Below are 16245 nucleotides of genomic sequence, written 5' to 3' on the forward strand. Positions count from 1 at the left end.
CTGTACAGACCGGTACACTTCCCTCTCATTCATACACACGGTCTACACCTCAGACCCTGATGAGCCACCTCAAAACTGCACACACCCTTAGCCACAAGGGAGAAGAGGTGAAAGGAGAGAGATGGCTTTGAAATGCGTAGGACCTACTGGCCAAGGGTCCGGAGCCCTGCCTCCATCAATGGAAGCACATCACAACTGGAGCTAACAGCTATACATGCACCACCTCCCCAGATTAAAATAACAAGACCAGAATTCCATTACTACTAGGATTAACCATTTTTTATAAAGCTTTTAATTTTTAACATGTCACCTGTGGTCCTTTTTTCCCTAGTGCAACCATTATCTTTATAGGAGAAAATCTTTCACATATTCCAATTCTAGGAAACATGCTGTTTTTGCACTCTACCATTTTTACTGATTATATTAAACTTCTTTCCATGTCTCTACATAGTCTATAATTATCTCACTAATGCACCATAATATATTAAGAAACAATTTTTACATAACCAAGGTATTATTTTCCTATAGTCAGGCCACTAAGTACAGTTGTATAAGCTATGCCCTGCACAAGGGCTCTTAGGCAAAGTGGGGACGTGGGTGAAGTTGCAGCCCATCCTCAACTTTGCCTGCCAGGGCATGCACCCTGACATGAGGCTATAAAAGAGGAACTTTTTCCCAATTTGTACAAAGGTATCACCTAAGCCAGCCACAAGCTTGGCTAGTGGGCTCACCTAGCCACAGAGCTGCCGATACAAGTCTTTCATCATGTTTATAGACCGGATGAAACCGATAGAGAGATATATCACCATATAATTTTGCTTTTACCTTTTAACATTTTGACGGCCACCGTCCTGCAAGTTGCTGTCTTGTCAATTCCAAAGGCATCTGCTTCAATCACTTGGCCAAAGGCACCACGGCCAAGAGGCTTACCTACAGTCAACGATGACAGCAAACAAAACAGACTTAGACTCTGACAGCACCAAAGTGACATGCAGAGATTCCGACTAGATTGGGTCAACAAACACCCCAGTTTCACTCAGAGAATCCAGCTCAACTCCCTTATCTTGGCTTCATTATTTAATACCCCTTCCCCTTTGCTCTCCAAATGTCCTGCTTTGGATAATTGTACACGGACCCTAATTCTAGGTGACTAAAAGGATGATTACTCAAATTCAAGAGACAGAATGAATATTCTAAACCTGGATCCAACATGTGAATAAACTAGATTTGTCATCATCCTAAAGGAGGGAGAGATGTCCTGGTAAACCCAACATCAACTTAATACCACTTGAAAACACACCTAGTTTCAGCCGGTCTCTGGGGAACTCCCATTTGCTAGCATCATAAGGCAGGCGTTCACAGTGCTCATCCAAGGGGAGTTCATCTGGATCCATGACGATGGACAAGTAGCCTGTCTTCAGTTCCCCTCCATTGGCCTGGAAAGCATTATTCCTTCCAGTCACATACGCTCTGTTGTCTGGCTGTTGTTTTTTGTGTGCTTATTATTGTTGTTTATAGAAGCCCCATTCCTGATGTCTCATTTTCAAATAAAACTCATGAAGTTTGAGAGTAAGTCCTATTATAATCCTGCATCCAGTGTCCCCTCAGCCCCTAAATGAGCTCAGAATGAAGTACTTAAATCTTAATTACACTAGACAGTCCAAGCCCTTTTCTCCTCTAGTGGCTTCTATCAATTAAAGCCCAGTGGTCCAGCCAAAAGAAAGTGGGAAAGAATGTTATTGTATTGAAATAAAACTGTGCCCATTGAGCCAATAACAATGGGAAGAAACAACTCAAAGAGCCCCAGTCAGCTTTCATTAATCATGAAAACCAACGTACATGGAATGGAAGGGAAATGATTTTGTTACCCGCTTAACGGTCCGTAGAACGATGACAAGTAATAACCAGAAGAACATGGCAATCACTGCTGTGCCTACTAGAATAATGACTTCCAGGTTTGTCTTCTCCTGGGCACCTGGAAAGACAAAATTGAATGAGCATCGACAGTTGAAAACCCATAACTTTTTATATAAGACGACAAAGTTCTACACTAAGGCAAGATCTCAAGTTTACCGACTTGGAAAAAGTCCTAGACAATAATAGTCACAAGCCTCTAAGTAGGAGGGAGTCTATAACATTCTTAATGGATAATTTAAAGTTTGCAAAACACTGCCCATGAAAACCTCCAATGATAAAATTCCAATTTCTGTCCAATTAAGGACAGAAATTAAGGCTACCAAGGATAGAAATGTTGATGTCTTACAAGAAAAACATGTGAAGTGTTTGGAGGAAGAGCGGTCTTTCATGGAAAGAAAAGAGATCACATTCTACAGGGAAGAGAAGAAGCATGTTTTAATTCACAGTGAGTTCTAGAATAATTTATAGTGGCCTCTTTCTAGGGAAAATAAATGTTTGGTTTTGCATGGATAGTCTGTTTTCATCTGTATAGAGTTTGACAAAGGATTGTATAAGAAAACAAGTGGCTGAGTGATTGGTTACCATGCACCCCCTAGGTGCTCATTACTTTAAATACGTCATCCCACTTAATCTTCTCAACAACGCTCAGTTTTCAGATGGAGAAACAAGCTCAGAGAGGTTAAGTTCTCTCATAAAGGGCAGACAGCAAGTTGGGGGAATGGTCAAGAGTTCAACAAAGTCTGTCCAACACCAGTTAGCCATCACACTACCTTGCCCTTGTGTGGCAGGAGCCTGAGTTAGGAAAAGAGAGAAAGCCAAGATGAGAGCATCCCGCGTGGCCTGGCGATAAAATGAGTTTAAATCATCCATGAAAGGTAAGGCAGAGGTCGGCAAGGAAAGCTGCAGATGCTCAGGGCTCCAGAGGACAGCTCTGATTGGGAGAAATCAAATGCCAGAGGAGGCTTTCAACTAGGAGTGATTAGCAAAGAGGTGATAAGGAAGCAATTATCACCTAGGGCCTCCCATTGAATGAGTGCAGTATGAATCAAATAAGCTGTCCAAGGGGCCCAAGGCAGCCTCAAAAAGGCACAAGAACACGGAATTAACTAGTTAGGCAAGTAAGAGCTCACAGTGGAGAACCAAGTACCAAGTACGGCTTGGAAGTCAATTCTGTTTCCCTCCGTAGTCCTATTAAAATAAATTTCTTTTTATACACAGAGGTCTAAAAGTCCATTATACATAGTAAAAAGTTCAAAGATTCAATTGTCTATATAAGTTAGTGTGCTAATACTCCCATACTAAGATTTGGGAACCTAACAGAAGAATTAAATATCTACCTTTCTCCTTCTTAGTATTCCCTTTTGGGTACAAGTAAATACAAGCTCTGTGGGTAGCCCGCTGCAAACAGCCAACAGAGATGAGGCAGAGCATTGGAGAGAGCTGGAAGTCCCTGCTAAGATCTGCCCTCAACATGAAGCCCTTTGGAAGTGACAAAAGCACCATGTCACTTGAAATTTTTATTTATTTCACACACTTGAAATATTTTTTGCAAGTGCAGTTCATGAAATGGTAATAAGCCTACAGATTGGGAAACAAGTCATCAAGATGTAACCGATTTGACAGATGAAGGGAATCTAAAATCTAGACATTGAGAGACAAGTTAGGATGAGTTCATAAAAATTCATCAGTTATTCCTTCTGTCACCATCCTTCTTTCTTCCCCTTGTATACCATTCCTTCACCCATGTAATAGAGTTTCATTGCTCCCCTGATAGATTATTTTTTAAAATTGGAATACACTTCTGAAGAGAAAATATCCTGTCACAAATTACCTTTTCCATCTGGGAAAATGCCAGATTTCACCTCACTCTTCCATCCACATAGGAGTTTCCTTTAACATTTAGACACCTTAAAACTTCCACGTCAGAGAAGCAAGGGTCTATTGTTCACAAATAAATTTTAATTGTCTGTAGTCCACTGAAAACTGTGAACCCTTGCGATTATCTGGATAGCATTGATTTTGGTGGTTGAACAGTAATTCTAACGTTTTTTCAAGTAAATATAGGGGTATTGCTTCCACAACAAGTTAACCGAGCCGTTCAAATGAAGAAAAAAATAAGGGCAAGGAGGGTATTCCGCCTGTCTGGCTAAGAAATTTTCCAAAGCGAGAACTGCAAGGATAGGAAATGTGATGCAAGCAGAATTAAAATAACATTGATTATGGTTTCTGGTTAAAATAATATATACTTAGAGCAGAACATATACAAAGTACAACGATTATCAAAAATCACCCAAAGTGTGTGAGTATATATACAAACTAAGTTTTTAAAACCACCTGATATGTCCATGCATCTCCACTGACCTTCTACTATGAAAAATGCCTCTACTTTTGCACAACCAAGGACACTGCATGCCTGGCAGGTATAGAGGCCTTCATCCTCCTTCCTCACCCTGCGGATGGTTAGGTTCCGGTTCCCATCTTTCAGTACAATACCTAAGAGAAAAGAAAAATGACTGTTTCTATTTGTGATGTGATCTGGTGGAGTTTTTCAGGAAAAAAATTCTAAAAATATAAATGGTGTCCTTTTCTTGGACTAGTATCTAATTCCAAAGAGTGGTACAGGATGCATTGCTGACTCATCACCCCTGGGCTTCCATGAGAATTCAGCAAGGCTCTGAATACTTTAATTCTGAATCTAGGAAATGAGCCAGACCATGGACGCTAATATTGCTTTTTTTTTTTCCTACCTAAAACAAATCAAGATGTAATGTGGGGTTTAGAGCACATCTCCAGGAGAATTCTGCAACCAATGAGAGATAGACATATTCTATTCACCTGAGTCTTCTACCAGTGTCTCATTGTCTTTAAACCAGGTAACTTGTGGAGCTGGATTCCCAGACGTGGTGCATGAAACTTCAATGGTTTCACCAATGCTTGTAGTCTGATTCTCCAGGTTTCCAGTGATCATGGGTGCCACGCGCTCTATGCACACACAAAAATCACACATTTAGTTATAACTTTTGAAATGGTTTTAACATCAGTAAACTAATAAATAGTTTAAACTTCACAAACAGTAAGCTGTTGATTTACTAAACTGCAAATAAATAGAAGTTGATGACAATACCGTTGGTCACTGAGTAAAGTTAAATAAAACAAGTCAGGATGGTTGAGATAGATCACTACACCTCTTTGAACATTCCTATTAGTGATTCTAGCTGGTTGTCACATCACAAAATAGAGGTTGTCACTTTTATGGGTTTTTCCTCTAATTAGACAGAGCTTCCTCAAGGAGAAACGGTCCCTCCCATGAAAGTTCTAGCCAGTGACACCCACGAATTCCACCATATTCCTTTTGAAAAGTGCAAAACTTCACTGTAATTTAACAAAGAATGCCTTATATTCATTTGACACTTTTTTCAAAACTCACTTATACTATTTCTGTTGCTCACTATCAATCCTAGGATGGACAAGAATATTAACCTTATTTCACAGATGAAAGAACCGCAGTTCAGAGGGGTAAACAACTTGTCCAAGTCCCTATAACTGAGTAAGGGTTTGAACTAATAATAGAATCTGGTGAACCTAAAGGACTATTCCAGTGCCATTTCCACTAAAACACAAATGAGCAAGACAACAATCCCTAAAGAAAGTCAAAAATTTCAAGAAAATTAAGCCCATAGGTATTTCTTTCAATGTATAGCAAAACTTCAGATTTGCCATACCATCAAAGGGTTATAGAAATATCCTTTCCAAAGCAATCAAAAGGAATCTTGCTGAAAGGATCCAGTTCAACATTTAACAAAATGAGATTACCTCAGTGGTGAACTACATTGGGGTTTAAACAAATGTCCTGGGCTCTAGTCTATTCTAAGAATAATTTTAGGAAAATAACTTAGGAGTCCTTAGAGAAGCAAACCAGCTCATTGTGAGCACAGATTTCCTGGGCATGGCCTCCTTCACACCTCTCTCTAAATTCTTCCATTAATTTGAAACCACACTGGTCACCAAGGTGAACAGAAAACACATGGTCATATATGTGATAGGATATGAAGGGCCCGGGGAATGACTTCACCCAAAAATACTCCTTCTTTTGACACCTAAGTCTTAACACCAGCAAACACTATCCTAGTGTCTGTCTGAAGATACCTCTTAAAATATGCCAAGACCTCTGAAGAAAATATTATTCCTCTAAAACTGTGGTATAGATTCATTCACCTGGGCAGTTTGTTTCCCTTCTTAAGAGTAAAGTCAGACAACACATGTCTCCCAGAAACTAGGAAGGGTCACTAAAGAGAGGAGAAAATGGAGAGAGTGGACACAAAGAGAACTTCCCAAATTTGTCTGATTTCCCTAGAGACAGAGGCATGGCTGCATAGCTTTTGTGCAAGACACAGGTTAGAAGAGGTGTGGAGAGTGGCTCCCTGGGGAGTTTACAAAGCTACCTGCTCATTAAAATTATCATCCATCCCATTGATCTTTATGCTGGACTACATGGGATGACCCAGAGGTACCGGCAGTGAGTGTAGCAGCCCTCCCAGGGTTTCTCTCAGGTCCTAAACAACCCCAGGATCACCCTCTTCATGCTGCAGACACCTTACTGAGCACTTAGTATGTGCCACTGTGTTCTATGATGCGAGCTACAGCAAGGAGTAAGACAGAAAACAATTCCTGTCCTCACGGACATAGAGACCTCAATGGGCCATGACCACCCAGTGGTTGCCTGCGTTCTCATCTCGTCTACCTACTCACCACTGTGAACTTCTGAAACCTACTTGGCTCATAGTAGGCATTCCATGAATATGTGTCTACTAAAATATATGAATGTCAAGAATAAAGGAGGAATTTTCCCAGTTTGCGCTAATCCCTTGGAGGTACTAGTGAAATCCTATCATCAGAGCTGGAAAGAAACATGTTCTTTTCTCTTTTTAATGCATCATTTCATCACTATTCACCTCTTTCTGCCTCAAGAACGTTCAGTGAATAAGGTAAGCATGCACCAGTCTACTTCATATGCTCCTATAGGACAATAATCTTTGTACAGTCCCTAAAAGCACTACACTAAAGGCATTCCAATTGTCTTTGATGACCCAGAATTGCCTCCCTACCTAAAACTGTGAGCTGTCTGACCACACAGTGTCTTTTCTTTGTCTTCCTGTCCTGAGCAAAGCACACATAGTCTCCTTGGTCCTGCAAGGATGCGTTCTGGAGCTCCATGATCAAAATGTCACTTGTGCCATTAGAGATCTTGGTGGAGTTCATTTTCCAAAGAGCATCCAAGTTCTTGCAAACAGGTGTGGGCAACTCTCCCGAACGGATTGGCAGAGCCTGTGGGCTAAACTTGTACCACGTGAGGTCCTCAAACATAGTTCTGTCTGCAGAGCACCACAAAGACACGCTCTCCTGTTCGGTGGGCTGGGTGTGAGGTTGCAAAGTGATTTTAGGGCCCCCTGAAATATAAAAGCCAAGGTTAGAAAATGATGATTTAATTTGGACAGCACACAATTCTCTTCTTGTCGCCTTCGGACTGCTATAAAGCACCAAGAAAACTGAAGCTCTAGCAATCCCAAACAATGTAATACAAGGAGACAACCAAACTAGACAGTTCGGGCCCCAAAATGTACTATTTTACCAAGATGCATTCCACAGATACATATCAAATCTCCACTTTAAACTCTATCTAAACACAGTTTTTGAGATTAAAAAAATCCAAAACATATTCAAAGCAGATAATTATAACATGGAACTTTATAAATTAGTTCCTCATTGACACATCACACTCAATGACATTAAAGCTATATTTATGACAATTAGCCCGGACTGAACTCTTTCACCTAGTCCAGTCAGCTAAAGCTTATCCATAAAACTAAGATGAACAGGCAGAATCAGCAACATTGGGAGGAAACTGCCCCTAAGTCATTACAATTCCCTCCAGAAAACTCAAGCTGTCAACTGTTCAGCAACAAGCCCAACAATACTGAAGGAACCCCAAGAAGCCAAGCACTGTGTTACACTTGGATGGTGGAGCCATATCTATGAGATAGGACTTGTGGCTAAAAACTATATGAAACCATTCTCTCCTCTGAGGGAATGGGAGAGTCAGTTGTACTGACTTCACATGAGCCCGAAGCTAGCTGAGGAGTCTTCATTTATGAATGAAAGCACCCAGATTCAGTCCAAGTCCTCTCCTGAAACACCATGCCACTCAGGAATGGCAAGGACCACAGAGTATCAGACAGCTTAGCACCCACCTGGTGAGACACCCAACCCCCCCTTGCAGAGTGGTACTCACTGGTCACGTGGAAGGAGATCACCCTCTCTCCTCTCCCAACTTTGTTGATGGCTTCACATTTGTACAAAGCTGACACATTTGCCGCTTGGATAACAAGGGTACTTACAGTCTATGAAAAACAAAACAAAACACAAATCCCAGGCCATAAACAATGGAGGCTGTGTTTATGCACATGCTTTCAGACTAAAATTCAACCTGTGAGACCTTCCTACTCCATTCATATTACTGCATTGACCTTCTCAAATCCACCCAATTATAATTATGCTGCTGTGGCTCATGCATTACACAAAACGGGCATTGGAAACCAAAAAGAAAATAAAGTGTTTTAACACTGTACACATTTTCTCATTTCTGTATTTGTAAAATCAGAATCACCTTACAAAAGATGTACAGATTTAACGGCATACTTGTTTTACCTTTCTCTGATAAGATATTAATAAGTCAATGGTGCTTCTAAAAGTCATTGGTGCTTTCAAACTAACTTAATATGTTAGTATTTTATTGTACAATTAATGTGACTATCAATCTCCAATATCCTTCACATATGATTGACGCCATGCTTCCACTCCATACTTCTATCCTTCCAGAAAAGAGAGAGAGACAGCTTTTCAAATTAAAGAACTTCAAACTCACTTTGTTTTTTCCTTCAATTATGGCAAATTGATTTTTGTTGACTTCAATCTTATTTCCCCCCTGGAAGTCATCCACATTTCTCCATTCTTTACAAGTATATGGGTTTGTCATGAAGACAGCTTGGCTATAAGGAAGAAAGAACAGCTCCTATTATGAATTAATTTTTCTTTAGTTCAAATCCATAGCAAGGAAAGGAGTCTGACTTTGGTGATTATGTTCTTGGAAATAACTTTCAACGCACACTACCTTATTACATGATTTGGCGCCAATTAAAAATAGGCCTCAGCAAAAAAGGAAGAGGTTCTAGGTAGATTCATTCAGGATACAGGAGGGAAACAGCTATTCTGGGAACAAACCTCCATTCATAAATTGAATCGACAAGACAATTCAAGCTAATTTAGTTCAAAGGAAGACAAGGAAACTAAGAAGTCACTGGGCTTCTTAAAGTAATCTCCCTGGGACTGGGGCCTTTGTGTAGGAAACGGTCAGCATCTGAGGAAGAAACTAGTAGTGGCCATCTCAAAAACAACAACAGGAAGTGAACTGCTTGGGGTGGTAGTGGGTGGCCTGTTGTTTTGTCTTCCTAAGGATGTCTGGACTTATGTGAGAACCTGATAAGCTGGGCCTGAGAATCCAAAGGCTGCAGCCAGGCCTGTGGCTCCCTCATATCCATCAGCTCTTCCTCTGAGATGGACCTTCTTCCAGATAAGAAGGAGAGAGGGTGGCATTCACCACTTGATTGGTATAAGGAGAAACACCAAAGATTAGCAATTGGCAAAGTGATCGAAGAGCCTGCGTTTGGAGAGGTGTGCACACTAGGGCTAAGCTAGGAAGAGAGAGCTATCTAATCTCAAGGTGGGGCACCCCAAGGAAAGACTTATCCTAAAACGTAAGACATGGAGAAAGATGGAAAGATAGCAAAAGGACCACTTGGGGCATAACTTTCTTAGGAATGGCCTTCTCGGGGTGGAATGGAGTCATACCACAGCGTACGGTAAGAAATGCACAACAACAGGCAAAAAGAGGCCCCAGGCTACTCACGCGGGCTTGTACGCGCACTCCTCCAGCTGCCAATACCAGCGAATGTGATGTGGCGGCGGGACGGAGTAGACCGTGCATGTCAGCATCTGTGTGGTGCCATACTGGTAAGAATCCACCAGAGAGATCAGGGACTTCTCACCAATCTGGGGTGGGACTAGAGATGGGAAAACCCACGTTTTAATTGTCAATCCGCTTTGAGGAACAGAAAGTGGAAGTTTTCATCAACTGAAGCCTATGCTTCTATAAGCATATGATTTTGCCCTCCTTTTGTTTTTCAAAGAACATCTAGACTTGGACACGGGAGATGTGACTTCTAGGGATAACCATCATCCCCATAAGTGGAGGACTGTGTGCAAGTCTGGCCACCCTCTGCCTCAGTTTTTCTTGGTCTACATGATAAGGATAACTCTCCCTGTGCTCCCAATCTCAAAAGATCAGAAAGAAAGAAAATCATTGTGACTAGCACAGCAAATACGTTCAGGATGTGCAAGCCATTGTTCTAAGTGTTCTGCATAGATTAATTCACCTAATCACACATGAGAAAAATGAAACAGAAACATTAAATGACTTGCCCAAGGTAACCCACCTCTCTTCCTTCTCCCTCTACTTCCTCCGCTCCCTTCCTTCCTTCCTCCCTCCCTCTCTCCCTCCCTCCCTGCCATTTCTTCCTTCCCCCTCCCCCTCTGTCTCACCCTTTTATTCTCACTTTCCTTTTTTGGTTCCAAAGTCATTAATGCAAAACTATTCCCCCATCACTATCAACTTAAAGCTTCAAATTATACTCTCAAATTTTGACTTTTTCATGTTTATTTTATATAGCAGGGTAAATGTTAGGGTGAATCAAATGTGTAGTAGTAACTTCATGAATTCTTGAGATGGGGTTATTCACTGTCCGTTTTTACATCTTTATTTTGTGTTCATTTTCTTCTCCCTACCCTACTTATTAGCTTTCCAGCTTCTCGCCATTCCCCAAGGCCCTACTCCTGAGTGGCTTTTGAGTGACACTTTAAAATATTCCCTGAAGCTGATGTCCCAGAAAAGAAATGAAGAGCTCAGCAGACATACAGAGTGGTGGCAGGATATATGGGGAAACACCTTAATTTACAAAAGAAGATCCCAAAGTTTTCATATGCCATGCCGATAAGGGAGAACAAAGAATTCCAACAGAAAAGCATTTCCCAAACTGTTTGGGACAAGAGATTAAATGGATTTCCAGGGTGGGAGGGGGATGCTCTGGTCAAATAACTTTGTCAAACCCTCCATACTCTATGTCTCTTCCCCTGGAGAATGGCAATATATATGAACACGTTAAATAAAGGTCCTGATAAGTCCTGCTATAAAGACACCTGTTGTACATCGGTTTTACATCTCCTACACTTTCCATGATACCATTTTATTCCCCACCCAGAACACTTTCAGTTTGGAAAAACAACGTTCAAATCATCCTTAAATCATAAACTTAGTATCTTCTCTTCATAGCCTCAGAGTCAGATAGATCCTAGACTCCTGTTTTTTTTTAAAAAAAAAAAAAATGTTTTTTAAGTTCCAAGAAGCCAACAGTGTCAGCCTGCAAAAGCCTTCTGAGTTGGAACCTGCCTGTGCATCAAACTAGCAGCTTCCCACAAAATGCGAAAAGACACTTGCACATTTGCATGCCAGGTGCGCAATTTCACGAGACAAGAGCAAAGGTGGTATGGCAACTGTCCCTGTAGGCATCCTTATTTCACAGCATATAGCCATCAAGTATATCATCTAAGTCAATACTGCGTTTGACACCAAACAGTCCATTTACATGGCCCCTGAAGCAAACATGTCCAGAGCGCACCGCCCTGTACTTCACTTCAACTCCACTGATCTGGATCATTTTTATAAATAGAAGCCCATTCATGATGTGAGTGAAGCAAGAGGTGACAAAGGAATGGTGGCCTGGCTGTTTAAGAAGATTTAATCGTACTCTTTATAATCAGTTTTGGGCAGAGAAGGAAACCTGAATAAACTCACCATTCACAAGCAGAGATACCACGTGGCTCTGTTTCTCCTTTGACATGGGATTGGTGAGGACAACAGTATAATTTCCTGTATCTTTTTCACTCACTTCCATAATAATCAGTTCCTTCTCCCCTTTTATTGTGTGATTGGACTCAATGGGTCTTCCATTTTTATACCTTGGGGGGGAAAAATCCCAGGAATTAGTATAATTTAAGGGTTTTCTTTCAAGTGGAACAACACTTTGCATTTATTTGCAATACTTACCATTTTATTTCAGGGGTAGGGTAAGCAAGGTACTTCACGGGGACTTTAACACGGTCTCCCACTGTGGCTTCCACCAAAGATTCCATGCTACTATCAAAAGCAACAAAAGGTTTTTCTGGAAGAAAACAAAAATAATTATTCTCATAAATGTCAACTTATTATAAATGGTCATTTGGTTTAGTTTTTCATTTCACGTGAAGTGTCAACGATCTGGGGAGTCTGAGTTGCCACAGTGCAGGGATTTCCCCACACTTCCTTTCCTTGTCCACAGTCCAGCTTCTCCCACACAACTGGCCTCTGCATTTGCTTTCCTCTCTCTCCAGGTGCACATTGCAAGCCTACCGACTGCTCCAGTCTCAATTCAAGCATTTGCTCCTCTGTGAAGCTTTCTCCAAGTCCTCCAGGGACCGTAGGGTGCTCCTTCTCTGCTCCTATGGCGCCCTATCCCTATCGACTCTATGCCCCAGGACTCAGTCCTCAGACGACTCCTCCTTAGCTACACCTTCCTCCAGGCTCAGCCATAAAGTGCCACCCACATTCCTACTAAATTTCTATTTCCTCCCCTGACTTCTCTGGGTTCCAGGTTTATATATAAAATATCTCCACTTGGATGTTTAGTAGGCATGTCCAAATAAACAGACCCAACCCTGTTTTTCCAAGTCTTACTTCCCTGTCAGCCTTCCCTAGCTAAGTAAATAAAACCACCATTCACTCACTTGCTCACACTAAAAATTCAAATCATCTTCCATTCTTTTTCTCTTACCCCCTACAGCCATTAAGTCAAAAGGCAGATCCTGCTGGCTCTATCTTCAAAAATGTATCCAGAACCAGATCATTTCTCCAAGCCACTCACCATCTCTCACCTGGATAACAGCAAACAGCAACAAGCCCCCCACTGGACTCCCTACTTCTGCCCTTACTTCCCGAAAGTATTTCTCAAAAAAATACATAGTAATCCTACAAAAACATAGACTGGAGCATGTCTCTCTCTGCTCAAACCCTTCTATGATTTCCCATATTATAAAATCCAAAATCATTACCAAGGCCTGTAAGTTGGGTGCCATATGAATTATCACCTAAACTGAGACATTTATGTGTTATTATGTGACATTAGTGGAAGAGAATAAATAAGAAATTAGGTTATTTGTTCAAAGCCCCACAGATAGTAATTAAATCCAGGCTTCTCCAATTACAAAGCCCATGCTTATTCACACAGACCTCTCGGCCTTGCAATAAAATGAAAATTTAAAAACTATCTTAGATAATAATACTTAGATAATATACTACTAATAATAGCATTAACAACAATCGCAACAAGTAAAATTTAGTGAGGGCTTACTGTATTAGCTCATCTCATTATTAAAGTGGGGATTTGAACCAAGTTGTGCTCTTGACATCTGGGTCATATGGCCTCCCTAGCAGGAGCTCAAAAATGTCTTCTGAATGAACAAAACAGGAATCACTAGCTGACTTAAACTTATTTAAGTTATCTCACTTTTCAAGGCACAGCATAATTCCAAAGGAGATCTTAGCTTACCATGGACCCTGACTGATGTGTTGCTCTTCATGGTCATCATCCCACTGGAAGCCTCACAGATATACTGCCCTTGGTCACTCCGGGTTACACCATCTATAGTCAAGGTGCTCAAAAATTTCTTCATCTCACTCCCAGACTGGGTTTTTAGGTCTCGGATAACAAGTTTTTTATGTCGATGCTGAAAAAGAGTTCACTGAACTTTCAAAGTCCACCATAACATTACCTGGTAGCTTCTAGATACCCACAAGATCAAGTCTTGGCCCTTGGAGAACACTATTCATGCTAAAAATAAGGGACTTCAGAACATTTCATATCATCTAAGCAACCAATATATTTGGTTTCAGGAGAAATAAATGGAACCAACTGAATTAAGGTTTTTAAAGCCTCACATAGTGGGAATGAGATGGATATGTACTACAGAAACACAAGCAAATATGACCACTGCTTAAGGAGAAGTATGTTTTATGCCACCTCTTGAAGACAAATTCCCTTAAAGGGAAAATATAAAAAAGACTTTGGAGCACAGAGAAATAATACAACCTGACAAGATGTAATCACCTAGAGAAAATTCATCTTCACAGCCTGAGAGAAGCAGAGTGGGACCGAGTTCTTGGCATTGCATCTGTTTTCCATGGATGCTATATGTTCTGCAGTTCTTTTAAACTGTGTGTGCATGTGTGTGTGTGTGTGTGTGTGTGTGTGTGTGTGTGTGTGTGTGTGAAAGAGAGAGATTGAGAGTTAAGGCCCTTACATTTTATCTGGCCAGAGAGTTCCCTATCTCTTAAGCCAATTCCATTGGGGCTTATTATCAAAGTATTGAGAGGTCTGGCTTTGAATTGCTAGTGTTACCTTCAAAGAAGGATATTCCCAGTTGAAGTCAATCCCCACATTTAGTTCAGTCCTTGCTGTACAATTTAAGACAAGCCTCTCTCCAACAGACAGCTCAACTTCGAGAGGGGGGCTGACAACCACATCATAAATCTTGTACCCTGGAGCAAGTAAATTGAAAATACAGAGAAAGAGAGAGAAAACAAATCTATAACTTTGCATGGATTTTTTCGAAAATGATGCAATTTCAAAATGTGCCACATCATTTTTCCCTGAGTGTCTCACCAATACTTGGTACCTTCCAGCAAAATGGCCTACAGAGACTTACAAAGTAAACCTGCAGGAATCTCAAAGATGTAGCCCAGTGGATAGAAAAGCAGTAAAATTTGAATAGTCAATAGCCAGCAAAGCCAGCCTTAGTAAATTACTGAACTTTCCATAAAATAGGTATAATTAAAAGAACTGATGGCAAGCAATGTTCTGAACATTGAATTTTCCATAAAATATGCTCCGATAATAACACTCTTTTCCGTCCTTGGTTTTGGCAAGAAAAGAGAAAAACTCAATTGCACACAGGTTTATTCGGTAGAGAAGAGCAGATGTAATGAATTGCCCCACACCAGATCTTGAATTAAGATATTTTTCAATATCCTTTGTCCTTCCCCCAACACCTTAATCTCCAGGATCTTAATATAGGAAACCAATATTTAATGTCTGATTTAATGATACGTAAACTGTCCACTTACCTACAACCACAACTATGTACATAATAGACTGGTAACTTTCATCATTAATTTTTGCTTCACAGAAGACCATGCCAGCATAGCTGATCATGTAGCTGGGGATAGTAAAGCCTTTCTTACTGTCCCAGGAAATTCTGTTACCATCAGGAACAAACCTCTTTTCTGGGTACCTCTGGGTAGAAAAAGAAATATCAAATATTGAATAAAGTGCTATCCAAAAGTGAAAACCATGTAAAATGATCACTAAAGAATTTATCACTAAAGAATATAAATTGGTTTTATTTGTTGTCATTTTGACCCTTCCCTGAGGATCTTTAAAACACGTGGTTGATATTACATACAGGCTACCCATCTTAATATTATGAAAACATGAGAGGTGACTGAAAAAGATGTAACTTACTGCACAAAGTGACACATTGAGGTTGGAAACGGACCCAAGACATGGAATCACCACAGTTTTGTTTTTCTTCTCAGTGATGTACACAACTTCATGTTGGTCGCTAACAGAAGCAATAAATGGAGATCTGTAATCTAGAAGAAAAATTAATTCCCTTAGTTAATGACATTTACTAGAAAAGTTGATCTTGTTTCCAGTTCATAAACTCTAACCAGATAAGCAAATGATTGAGAATGACATTTCACACCAGGCAAAGGGATCCACAGGTTGGTCTGCTAGTAGATATCTGGCTCCAAAGATATGCTGCAGAAAGGGTGTGTTGTGTGTGTGTGTGTGTGTGTGTGTGTGTGAAAAAATCTGAAAGAAAATTCCTAGAATGAATTCGACTCCTTTCACTAGGATCATCAACAAGTAGAGTATATTTTATAGGTTCTGCATTTAAACAGATGGATCGTTATAATTTTTTTCAAAATGAAGGAGCATACTTAATTTTTCATATCATTTTCATATACACATATACATTCTTCATAGATACTAAATACTTTTCTTTTTTTTTTTGTCTTGAGGTCTTTTATTTTCTTTACATTTATCATGCCATGAATTCATA

At 40.4% G+C, this 16245-nt stretch overlaps 1 protein-coding gene across 2 annotated transcripts in view; it reads right to left on the reverse strand.

Annotated features, from left to right (window-relative positions):
* KDR (kinase insert domain receptor) overlaps positions 1 to 16245 on the reverse strand; it is a 44388-nt gene that overhangs the window by 18218 nt on the left and 9925 nt on the right. For both annotated transcript variants that reach the window (XM_073891694.1, XM_025887548.2), the window contains 15 exons: positions 15642 to 15772; positions 15245 to 15413; positions 14520 to 14659; positions 13671 to 13848; positions 12134 to 12248; positions 11882 to 12045; positions 9881 to 10034; positions 8840 to 8963; positions 8207 to 8315; positions 7023 to 7364; positions 4753 to 4899; positions 4279 to 4410; positions 1869 to 1975; positions 1301 to 1436; positions 826 to 930 (listed from right to left, as the gene is read on the reverse strand). In XM_073891694.1, coding sequence (XP_073747795.1) covers positions 826 to 930; positions 1301 to 1436; positions 1869 to 1975; positions 4279 to 4410; positions 4753 to 4899; positions 7023 to 7364; positions 8207 to 8315; positions 8840 to 8963; positions 9881 to 10034; positions 11882 to 12045; positions 12134 to 12248; positions 13671 to 13848; positions 14520 to 14659; positions 15245 to 15413; positions 15642 to 15772 — 2253 coding nt within the window. The remainder of the gene's footprint in view (positions 1 to 825; positions 931 to 1300; positions 1437 to 1868; positions 1976 to 4278; positions 4411 to 4752; positions 4900 to 7022; positions 7365 to 8206; positions 8316 to 8839; positions 8964 to 9880; positions 10035 to 11881; positions 12046 to 12133; positions 12249 to 13670; positions 13849 to 14519; positions 14660 to 15244; positions 15414 to 15641; positions 15773 to 16245) is intronic.

The sequence above is a fragment of the Callorhinus ursinus genome, unplaced genomic scaffold, assembly GCF_003265705.2.
Source record: "Callorhinus ursinus isolate GAN/ISIS: 27379988/994484 unplaced genomic scaffold, GSC_fseal_2.0 scaffold4, whole genome shotgun sequence".
NCBI lineage: Eukaryota > Metazoa > Chordata > Mammalia > Carnivora > Otariidae > Callorhinus > Callorhinus ursinus.